The following is a 12610-nucleotide window of genomic DNA, read 5'->3' on the forward strand; positions in this document are numbered from 1 at the left end:
TGAGCGAGGGAGGGGGGGAAAGGAGAGTGGAAAAGTACGATTTGTCACCGAGCAGAAACGGGAGCTGGAAGCATGTAAATATAATAATAACCACTGCAGCCAAAAAGAGTGCCTGACGAGCGTATGGCGAGTAACCTTCAGTAAAAGTAATAATTCACACAGCAATAGTACATTCATGTAGTTGTAAAAAGCATGATTATATAATCCAAAGTATTCAGAATACATTACCCTCATTGAGTAACGTAACAGAATACGTTACAAAATACATTTTGGGGCATGTAATCTGTAATCTGTAGTGGAATACATTTTAAAAGTAACCTTCCCAACACTGCTGATTGCAGATGATAGAAGATGCTTCAGTTTCCAGCTTGTCCTTCTGTTACTTCTTTCTTACCTTTTTTATTTATCTAGTATGGTGTGTGAATTAAGAAAAAAAAGGCAATTTCAAGAAAAGATTTTATTTTTCTGTTTTTAGCAGGTGCTGCTGAAACTGGCACCGCTTTGAAAGTGTTATTAAATTTAAACATTAAACACAATAGGTTTTCTTAGTAGAGGTACAATGAAACTAAAAGCTGAGGATGAGAAACAACAATCGCAGGCACAAAAGGGAAATTTAATACCACGGTCTTCAGTCGTCACTCTGTTTCCTAGTTTGAAGTCAAATGTGGGGGATGGCACCTTTTATCCTGCAAAATGGTGCAGTGAGGGTCAGTGTCCTCTGAGTGGGACAGGAGCCATTTGACAACACCACTCTCTGGAGTCATGCCACTGTTTGGAGGTCAGAAAAGGAAAAAAATATATATATAAAAAATATACATATATACCCACACACAGACACACATGGCATTGTCCTCTCCCTGCTGTGACCTTAATTTGTTCTGTCTTGAGTATGAGTACCTACTGGGCAGCTGATGCACCTTAAGAGAGCAAGCTGACAGCATTATATATATATATATATATATATATATATATATATATATATTGTTTTGAGCATATGCATGGGAAAGATGCAGACAGACAGAGGAGGGTAAGGATTTGAAAAATAAAACACCACAAGGACAGACTGTTGGTTTGCATGTGTTTTGAAGACTGCGAGTCTCAGGTGAATTTTGCTCATATTCACAAATTCTAACTGGCAGCAGTCTGAAACCAAGGCTGATGTTGGTGTATGCAGCAGCCCTAATAACAGCAAAACTCCCCAAAATAAATAAACAATACACACAAGCTGTCTCTCTGCAGGCTAATCTTCTAATGAAGATTTGTGGCAGTGGCTGCTTGGTGATTATTGGCCTAGAACGAACACAAAAGCCATCTTCTCGCTACTGTAAATAAAACCTCGCATTTACACAAACGGTTGCAGGTGAAAATGAGAAAACTTAGGCTGGAGGCAGAAATGTTACTTTTATAGCGTATGGGCTGGCAAATGTTTTGCTTTGCTGTGCTGTCAAACGTCTCATGCTACAGTTAATAAGCAAAACCACTACAAGCCCAAACATTAACCACCATTATTCAGATTTGACAAATGTAATGTGAAGTCGCTTATGTTCATGCGGTAATTCCTGTCTCACTGGGACAAGTGCACCAATCCTGACTATGCTAATTTTATGGAAATGTTTGTTTCCATCCTTCCTCTTCGGTTCCATTTGTTACATTTTATCAGTTCTCTTTTGAACTACATTTACTGCCACTGCATGTTAGCTGAAAGTTATGTTAAATATATAAGCAACCATTCCTCCATCTGTGCGTCCCACAACAGTGTCTGCTGCTGCTGCTGCTGCATTAGGCAAAGCTGCCCAGTGGAAAATCTTTACATGCATAAATGCAAAAAGGTGTTTTTTTCAATGAGATACACGACTCACATGAATGACCTCAGGTACCTCTTCACCCCTGCGTCCCTTACAGCCTTCTAATCCACACCTCTCTTTACCTTCCCTGTGCACCCCCAAGGCAGGGAGCTGTGGTGCAGGTCCCGGCAGAGTCCCTTATCATCCCTCCCGCTTTCCTACTTAGGGGTAGGGCCGCATGTTCAGGGGAGAACTTGTTCAAAGACAGGTGTGCATACCAGACGCCTGTGTTAAGACCTACGCCATGCGGTTTCCATAACTACCTGCTAGTGAGGCTTCCCCGGCACTCATCCAAGACTGCGCTAAACCCTTCTGATAGCTCTAGCTACACTAGCTGTCAATGGGCAAGACTCCACAGAGGGCAGGTCGGAGCTCAACCTACTGACGCCTTTTTGTCACCCAGCCTTTCTGCTACTCATGATCAAGCATCATACATACATTTAAACATGCTGGAAGAGATTTAGTTGGCAGAGGGAAGGCGTTAGGGGTGGAGATTTAAGCTATTTTGAGCTGTTCATGTAACATTAAGGATTAAAAGCTAGCTTAAGGCTTCTTGGAACCAAACGCTGGTAGCATTCATTCAGTCTGTGTGCCCAGCAGTATGTAGTTGAGCAAAGTGAGATTTGTTTAGATGACTGAGGTACCATAGTGAGGACATGTCCTTGTGGTTATAAGTGAAGTTCAGCCAGAGCTTTAGGACAGCAGTATGTTAGATATACTGCTCATATTTCCTCTTGGTATGAGTCAGATGATACAGAGACAGAAGTGCTCCATGTTTGCTGTCAGAAGGAAGCATGGATTTCACCCTTTAGCCTAGCTGTAACCAAAGAATTGTCACTCCACCCCACATCCAGCGTTCCTCATCTCACTGTTTTCTCATTTCCTTCTTTATCGCTTAGGTCCCAGTCCTCCTACACTACTCACTCAATCCCGCTTCTCATTCTGTGCTTCATGGAGATCCTCCTTCTACCCTTTAGCTTCCTCCTTGCTAGCCATGCTCCTATGAAATGACCTTGCTGCAACTCAATTGATTTCTCTTCTGTCTTTGTGTGAAACCCTATCTCAACAGCACTCAGAGGAATTTCCTCTTCCCCCCCAGAGCTGGAAAGAGCTAATTCTCTTTCATGAGGACACTTTTCACTCCATTTTATCTATCTGCTTTCCTCGTTCTCTTCCCCCTCCACTTCTACTCTCTTCTCGTTTGAGCACACAGAAATAGAACAGGCATGATTAATGCAACATCTTTCGCAGCCAAACGTTAGCTTTGCTCAACCTTTTTACACTTGGCTGCCGTTTGAACCTTACAAAACTGCAAGTGAATTATCAGATCATTACATCATCATAAATGCTTGATTCTTTCTATACATGAGTGTGATCAGTAAGGAGATAACAAAAGGAATAAGAGATCAAATAAACATTTGAGTATAGGAATTATTTCACGATTTCATATATGACATACAAACTGCTGAATCAGATAATAACAGTATACACTGAATACTCAAATCTCTTCAATTTAATTTGCAGAATTTGTGTGCAATTAAATCAAAAAATTCAACAAGCAGTGAATATAAAAATGGTCTTATTATAGATTTATGTCACTGCACTGTCCTAATAGTCCAAGTATTTCAAATTATGTTAGAGATGAATAAAATAAACCATTGCATAACAGAGTGCCATGTAAGTGCTCAGCATTTTCACAGGAGTTGTTCTGAACTCAGTTATGATTCACTAACCCTTATAGTGAGAGAGAGAGTACTGAAGAGAGAGCTGAAATGTGATTTTTTACATTTTCATGTAATGTAAAAACACTGATTACTTAAATATTTAACCAGTGGCAGTGCAGTGTTAAAAAGGAAGCAAAGCTTTTGATCTCCAGTCTTTCATCAAAGCAGCTGTATGACACAAGGTGATTCAATACCAGTATGGGCAAAAGAGAACACCTGTGCAATGTTAAGCCACCTTGCATAGGGAATGTAAATAAACATATTAACAATTTTTTGTTGCACACAGGAAACCCTAAAGAAAAGAAAGTCACAGTTCATGAACATAAAATAAAAGGCAATCAAGTTATTAGTAAGCTTTGTCATGAAAAAAAAGAGCACAATTAAGCAAAGACATCAGGAAAATAGATGACAAAAAATATTACACCTCTACATGATAAAGGCAACACTGTCTCTTTGAAAACACTAGAGAGCTGCAGTGTGAAGAATCATCTGTGCCTCTTTCCACTTTGTGATCAGACAGACTGTTGAAGCATACAGAACATTTTCCAGGCTTCAACTCCCAGGTGTCTTGTAGCCCCAGGATTCCCAGTAAGTAGTCAGCCAGCTTGCCTTGGTGAATGCACTAATGTGACACCATAATCACGCACAGGTGCATTTCTGTGCTTCACAGCGCAGCAGCAAAGCGCCAGGTTTTTTTGGTGGTGGTGGCAGGTGCCGTGGGCCCTAGTGGGTGCTTCATAAACGGCACAAATCGGTTTTATTTTCACTGTTTGCTTTTTTACTTTATGACTATAACTCACAAAAAAATACTATGTTTACTCCAGGATCATTCTAATTTTCACTAAAAAAAACCTTTAATACAGGGCACTGCGGGGAGACCAGTGGAAACATGGGAGTCAGGAAATCACACACCTTTACCTTTTGCTGCTCCGCAGTGTGCCACACACACACGTGCACACACACACACGCACACACAAACAAACACAATGGGTTTCCATCCCACCAGTCCAATAACAGGCCTATTCATTAGAGTCTCTTACAGACAGTATTGACAACCTGCTGACACACAGTCACTCCAGCATAAACAAATGGAGCAACAGAGAAAAGCCAGGCAGGGAGGGGATGAGACCTAGCAGCTTTTTGATGGAAGAGGGATCTCCACAAACCAGGGGTGAGCTAGACTTAAAGAAAGAAGTGGCAAGCCTGCTACTTGCTCCTGCTCACACATATATCCACCTAATATCCCTTGCACACACATTATACAGTCCCCCTACAAATGAGTGCCACATTTATCTTACATGCCAGGTCAGCCCTGACCTTTGTGGCATATTGTAATTACTGTCATGGGAATAAGTCTTTTTTATTCTGTGCCTTGGTATGCAGAGCAGCTATAAAGGTGAAGTGGGTCAAGCACACTGAGCTACTCATCACACAGATCACACAGCACAATGCCATAGTCTTACCTCTTCCTGCTGAATGGCATCATGATATTCTACAACACAAACTGGTGAAACCAGAGGTCCACTTTGCAGAAAGGTAGAAAATGGGGTTGCAGAATTCCTGCAGTTCCAGCAGCTCTCAAGTATTCCCCTTATGTCTTGGATATGCAAAGAAGCATAGAGGAAAAATACTGGGGCATGAATACCAAATATCTGGCTCATTAATGAGTTATAATTACTATGTCACTTTGACATAAACAAAGAGAGCAGCACAGTCATGAAGAAAATGGGGATGGGGGGCATTGCTGATCTGCTCAAACACATTTTTTTATGATGTCTTTGACTTGACCTCTGGAACCAGGTGTGTGCAGTCAATTAAAAGAAGGGGGTTGCAGAGCTCGGTGAATGGAATAAGCAATAGCTATGCAGACAGGAACAGAAAGATAAACTTTATGGAGACAGATGAGGTAGGAGTGGACGCTCAAACACAAAAACAAAGAGACAGATCGGCTGCATGGCCCTGAGCTCGGGAGGTCAGATCTGACTCAAACAGACAAGACAGATGAGACATGAAGCAACGTTTAAACATGAACTGCTCATGACATGACAGGTCCTCCCCCAAAAACTTTGCAATGATGCTAACAAAGTAGATTTTACCAGGAATGCTTGTCAGATAGTCACCATGCAATATCTGGTGACAGTAAGAGGGCAATACAGACAGTTCCTGTCTAAATGTGGACTCCACACCAGGAACTCACTGCAGGCGTAGATGGTTTGTGCTAGACATCATGGCGGCTGATCACCATGACTCCACAGTCAACTGAGAAGCTCTACACTAACAGGAGCCCAGCGATCATGTTCGTTATTAGGTCGCCATTGTTCTCTTGCTGTTTCTCTCTCTTTTTTATCCACAAACACACACATGCACACGTGCACAGACATGCACACACGCACGCGCACACACATGCGCGCACACGCATGTACTGACCAGCAGCAGTCTCATACCAATACCTCGGTGCAGAGCCCATGCCAGACAGACAGACAGACAGCAGACAGACAGCTATGCTGGCTGCCTGCAGCTTTGTATATAAGCACACTGCCATTGCAATGATCAACTTCAGAATTGTCATTACTATTACAGCAGCCAAAAGCCTCTGTCAGGCCTCCAGAATGCCGACAAAGCTAATGACAATAGAATTGTGTACAGCATCAGGGACAGAGCCGCACTGGTAAAGGTTGTTTGCTCAAGGTCACAGAAAACAGTGGAAAGAGAAAAACACCAGTAGCCATGCAGACACAATCGCTGGAGCATGCGGTTCTCGCAGGCATACTCAAAAACACATTTCTTTCTTTAACTGCATTTTTATAAAGACACACATTTCCAATTGAGATATGTTATCACAACGTTGCAGATTTATATCAGGGAGCTTAATCAGGAAATTTGCTGATTGGAGGTCGACATCAACCAGTGCCAGAATTGTAAAGGTCATTACAATGACATTACCCTTTTCAGAAGAAGAAAGCTAGAAATGTCAAATCACTCAGTAGCCACATCATCATGCAAATGGAGCAGAATGTTAGGCACGAGAAAATCTCAGTGTTCAGACAGAAATAATGAAAGATGCCTATCTGAGTGACAACTTAATAAGCAGAAGCCTTGGGTCAGCTTTTTCGGCAGGTGTGAAGTGGAAAGGTTTGACAAATCATTAGATGCAATGAGAAACACACAGATTTTGAACGTTAGAGCCACAGTTCATTATCACCGTTTCTGTAAAATAGAAAAAAGATCTGTGGCGTAACCAGTTAACACTGACATCAGTCTTTATGCAGAGGCCAAATTTATGTTACTGCACAACAGAAGTTACGTTCCGTGTGATATTGCTTCCATCAAAATTCAAATACACACACTCCAATGACTACGCTAAAGTTTAACCTCAACCAGCAGAGTTGTAGTTGGGGGGGGGGGGGGGGGGGGGGGTGTTGGTGTTAAGATATCCTACCCAAATATCATTTACGGGAGCTGCTACCACCTGCAACCTGATCAAGACAGTACTTGTCTGTTACATGAGGCTCAAGTCGAGGAATTGTTCATTTTTAACCAGCTTCAGAAGTGCAAAATATAACCCTTAAAATAGAGATAAATTTTAATGTTATTTAACAAAAATTAAAAACCTTCCCAAAGTGAAAAAGTTATCTCTTTGATGGCTGTTCTAAAAAAGTTTAGTGACTGGTTGAAAACCTTTAGCTCACAGGTACACACACACTTTGAGCTCCCACACCTCAGACTGCATGACTCCCCATAATCATTAAAGTTATCTGCTTGAAAAACATGCCTGCCGGGAGAGCAGAGAAGCAGAACTGCGCCTGAATCAGCCCAGGCATGCGTTAAAACAAAGTGGCCTCTCCGGGAGAGCGTGCATCAACGCACACACACATTTCGAAGTAATACATGGGCAGTAAGCACACACGGCTTCACAGTCATGGCCATGTGCAAATAAGAAGACTCTAGAACATTTTTACAAGCGAATTTCCTTTTAAAACCTCTGTATGAATCTACAAGCCGAATGCAAAGCGCACACAGACCACACAGAATCCCCTCTCCTAGACATGGCCACTATGAGACCAGCATACTAAAGAAGAAAGTGCTGGCTGACTCACAACACAACAATGTCTAGTAACTGGAATCTATACTCTCCTGCATGCTAAGGAATGAATCTTCTTTTTAAAATGTGTTTGATGACTTGGACGCTTATCATTAATCAGGATGGCAGCAATGCAAGGTTGAGGAGAAATTGAGTGCCACAGTAACAAATCATCAGAAGAAAGTCACGAATTCTGCACTGACTGTTTGTATAAAACCGCATGACATCAGTTATCACCAAGTTCAGCTGAAACCATCTTTGTCACTTAGCCCCTTCTGACAGAACATGAGAGTGGTGGAGTCTGGTCATGTGACCAAACAGACCATAATGATACAGTCCAGCGCAAATGCTTTGACCTTCTATGTCATCACTCACACCTGCCACATAAATGGCACACTATTAGCGTAATTACAAACACTATCTGTAATTTAGAGGTTGACCCAGGCGCTTGGTATTGACAGATGTCTCTGTGCAATCAAAACCAAGCAGACTACTAAAAAAATAAATAAAACAGAGCTGCTGGTGGCCAAGTTTAAGTAGGGATTAGTGATTCAACAGCCTGACTGATGTCTTCTAAAATCCGATGCACCAAAAAGCAACAACTCACCCAAAATCATTGCTGTGCGTTGCCTTTGGTGTCCCTGGGTTGACAAGTGTTCCCTCACTGCCCCCCGTCTCTCCTGTTTTCTCCAAGTGTACAATGGCTCCAAAATGTCTTTTTCAGAGTTGCTCTCCACTCTCCAGAAAGAGGCAACTCAGAGAGGTAGCGCTAGATGTGAGGAGAGACTGCTGCTGCTGCTGCACATGCCGTCCCTTGCGCCTGCCCTATCCAGGTGAAAAACTGAGTGTGAGAAAGAAACAGCACGAGTGTGTGTGTGTGTGTGTGTGTGTGTGAGGAGGGGGGTCCTCTGTTTCTGCAGTGGTGGCTCAGGTAAGCCTCAGGACAGCACAGAGGAGACAGAGAGAGAGAGAGAGAGAGAGAGAGAGAGAGTGAAGAAGAAAAAGAGAGAAGGGGGAGCCTAAAGTGTGACAGCCAATCACGCTGGCAGGGGGGAGACTACAGAGCCAAGATCTTCTTCTCCACAGCAGCCAGGAGGAATTGTGGTGTGGTCTCCAACAAACAGCTGACAATCAGTTTCCTGTCTACTGTATCACTTCAAAAGGAAAGCAGTTCGATCTACTTTAAAGTCAACATCTGCTTTGGTCTCTCTCTATGAAGCACACAACTCCCTTTCCCATTCTGGCTTTCTCTCCCTCTCTCTGCTCCTTGTTTTTTAGGGATTGGATATAACCTAAAGGCACCTTACATGCCTCTGCTCTGATTGGTGGCAGGTTCGACCAATGGGAACAGCAGCAGGCACTTGTCATCATGCAGAGTGGAAGTCATGAAGGGGAGACAGAGCTTGACTGAAAATGCTGTCTCCCAAAACCAATTTCTCACTTTTATTTGCCACACTCTCCTCACCCATCTCCCCCTCACAGTGAGCCTGGTTTTCTGTCTGTTGCATTCGCTGTTTATTACCTCCGCCTCGCTACCCTTTGACTCCATGTGTGTGTGGACTTGTAAGGGGATTAACCTTAACGCTGTGCGCGTTTGTGCTTCTCTCCCTTTCCTCCCTCCATCTTTTCAACCTACCCAGACAAAGTTACACATTCTTATCAACATCTGTGGTTTCATCAAAGGGGATAGACTTGAGACTGGGAGTGGGACTGGGGGGGAGCAAGCAAAAAGGAGAGATGAAATAGAAAGCGACAGAGCGGAGGAAGCAGAAGAAGGAGGGGCAGAGATTAAACTAAATACAAACTGACAGAGGAATGAAGAGACATTGAGTGACAAGAAGAGACAACCAGAAGGATTGAATATTGAGACAAAGACAGACAGAGTCGGACGCAGAAAATGGGCTGCGGAAAAATTTAACTATCGACCAATGCAATGCAGTCAGTGAATGAAGAGGAGCTTCACAGCCAGCTTCTTATGGTCCACTTCCTCCACACCGAGGAGCCACTCAAAGAATGCCTGCTGTCATGTTGAGCACTAGTCTTTGCCTCTCTCTTTCTGTCTCTCTCTCCAGCTTCCCTTGTGAAGAGAAATCACAGAGAGACATTCGGAAAATCACACAGCCACGATGTTATTGAGAAGCTCAGCGCTTAAGAGAAGGCTTAACAAAGCTGTCAAAAAATTAATCCCCTTGGGCGGGCATGCTTGCAAACACATACAGATATAAACACGTGAGCCTGGGGCTACAGAAAATGCTGCCTGATGTTCATTGTGCCTCCTCTTGTCCTGCTCTCTCTTTCCCTCTTTCTCTTCTATCTCTAGCTCCACCACTACCCTTCTCACTCTCTCAGGCTGAGGCTGTGAGTCACAGGGTGTTGGAGTGAATACTAAGGAGGCTGGCTGACACCTCCAATACCTCTCTTTACAGCAGCTCCACTGCATACGTTTAGGCTACTGTATGTAAACACACAAACACCCACTCAAATTCTTACAGACTCTTACGTTTGGATAAAATCCAATGACTAAAAACTGATGGTATTATGGAACATATGGTAGCTCTTAAAGACACACAGAAAATTTCACAACTGCAAGCAAGATCTGACACATCCAGCAGAGAAAATAATGGACTTTACTGATGTGGAACAAGCTTTTTTTTTAAGTGCAAAGGAACAGACAGGTTAGAAGAAGAATTTTAGCCTCTGGCTCCTTGGACAAACCACGCAGACATACATTACGTCTGCAGGAAATGGACTGAGTACAGAAAATATTCGTTTTTGAAAATGTGGCACTAGCAGCTGGAACAATAGTTGTTATTAATATAGTTGTGCTTGCAAGTTGTTCCGTCAACATTTGTGTGTGTGTGTTTGTGTGTCAGCAAAAGAGCTGAGATAGTGTTTCCTCATTAGTTGTGTTGGTATCAATAATTCAGAGCCGGTCCTTGTTGTTGTTCAATGGGCCGAGAGCTAATGTGCTGTCGGACCAACAGGGGCCCAGGGCCCAGCGCCACTTTAATGGATGTCATGATGAGAGGGTGAAATTGGAGCATGGAGATCCTGTATCGTCCAAAGACAAGAAGAAGAAGAAGAAGAAGAAGGGAGGGCAAAGCAGACGGCAGGAGAGGGGGACAGGGGTAAGAAGCTCAGGGATAAGGTGAAGGCCACTGGGGAGAGGACAGATGGTATTATTGGACTGGTATGTTTGGAGAAAGGTGATGTAGAGAAACACTGTGTAAAGAGAGCAAGAAGGGAGGAAGCTGCTCTACTACGATTGGTTCCTCTGTTTGTTCATAGAGCCTTCTAAAGCTAATCTCTGTCACCTCTCGATGAGAGAGACACTTATGCCACCAGGGACCTGTTATAATGAATGATAATAATGAATAATGAACTGACATCATTTCACCTCCCATCCACTTGTGTTTCTAATGTTGCTTCACAATCAGTGGAGGAAATAACAAGTATGGTCATATTTAATTTGCATGTCTATAGTTACAAAACTATTTTCTAAAAATGTTTCCACGAACGATGTGATCCGATTACAGAAACTAATCGTAGAGGAGGGGAATTTCCTAAAAATTAGCTCCGTGTATATAAACAGACACAATGTTGCATTCAGCTGAAACATCTGTTCGCTACACAAGCAATTAATTATAGAGATTTAATTGGCAGGGTATTAACTGCTAGATACTGCTTTTGTTTTTCAACTTTAAAGTGCTTAGTCGTTTTAGCAAGCATTTAAAGGAATTTGTTTGCATTCAAATGTGTCCCTGAGACTGTCAGATTTCCCAAGTTTGAAAGTTGTGCTTTACTGCTACAAACCTTTAGGTCACACTACATAGAGTATTGCAAGTATTGCAAGAAAGTGTAAAATGTAAGTGTAAAAACTGCATCTGTACCTTCAATGATTAAAAAAATAATTATCATTATTTCTGATTTTATTTCAAAAGTTATAAAATCACAATGACTTTCACACATAGGTCAAAGGGAACTAAAAGGTCGTACACCCGCCTTTTGTACAAACTAATAATTTATAATAAGGTAATGCAAAATAATAATAAGACATATGTTATGTGTCTTATGTTGAATTTTGTATGATTTACCCCATAGGTCAGTGCAATAGCTGAGATAAGGCAGGATTAAAGAAGAGTACAATAATTTAAGTAGTCTCGAAGACGGTTAATGTAATATAGAAATTCTTCTTAAGATTATTTTTATTACTCTTGATATTTGTTATGATTACCGAACATTTACTTTGATATACCATGTTTTGAAGGATGATGTCAACAATCCTGCAACTTGTTTACAAAATTTTTAACATACTTCGCTTTTACTCTGTTTCTTGAGCCGTTTCTATCAGCGAGCTTTCACTTACCTCTGAGGACACTGTGTTGAATCTAAAGTAGGCTTACGCTAACTTTGACTTTTGTATATAAATCTCTATTTTTTTTAAGTGGTAAGTCTTTTTTAAAGTGCTAACACAGAACAGACTAATACTGAACTTTATCATCACTTTTAAGTGAGTCTGAAGGTGCCAAAGTATGCAGAAGTAATTCTGGATTCCAGCTAATGTTTAATCTATGCTACCCTCTATTGGTGTAAGCCTGTTAATACAGGGTGCCTTGCTTCTGTTTGAGCATAAACAGAATATCTGCTCTGGTACTAGACAAGCATTTGGAAAACTTCCAAAATGTAAAATGATCTCATGTAAACTGAAAGGCTAATATGTTCTCAGAGCCACATCACCACACATAGAAGTAAATAAGGGAACCAAAGAGAAAGCTGACACAACTGGTTATGGCCTTAAAGCCTGTCAGACTGAGACAGATACACCTCACTCAAGTGGAAAAATATATACAACAGATTTGTTGAACAGACAAAGCTGTTGAGGCCAGTGTCAGATACAAAAGGAATGACTGCTGAGTATGAAAGGCTTATAAATACTCATCCAATGATGTTCAGCAACAGAC

At 41.9% G+C, this 12610-nt stretch overlaps 1 protein-coding gene across 2 annotated transcripts in view; it reads right to left on the reverse strand.

Annotated features, from left to right (window-relative positions):
* The window catches only part of znf385a (zinc finger protein 385A), a 52584-nt gene extending 43682 nt beyond the window's left edge, over positions 1-8902 (reverse strand). The window contains exon 1 of one of the 2 annotated variants that reach the window (XM_082517862.1): positions 8257-8902. In XM_082517862.1, the coding sequence (XP_082373988.1) occupies positions 8257-8266 (10 nt within the window). In that variant the 5' untranslated portion in view covers positions 8267-8902. Of the gene's footprint in view, positions 1-1859; positions 2203-8256 lie in introns of those variants that run through there. The other variant, XM_082517864.1, reaches the window with a different exon arrangement.
* Positions 8903-12610: the final 3708 nt, after the last annotated feature.

This window comes from Aulonocara stuartgranti (assembly GCF_965226115.1).
Source record: "Aulonocara stuartgranti genome assembly, chromosome: 20".
NCBI classification, from domain to species: domain Eukaryota; kingdom Metazoa; phylum Chordata; class Actinopteri; order Cichliformes; family Cichlidae; genus Aulonocara; species Aulonocara stuartgranti.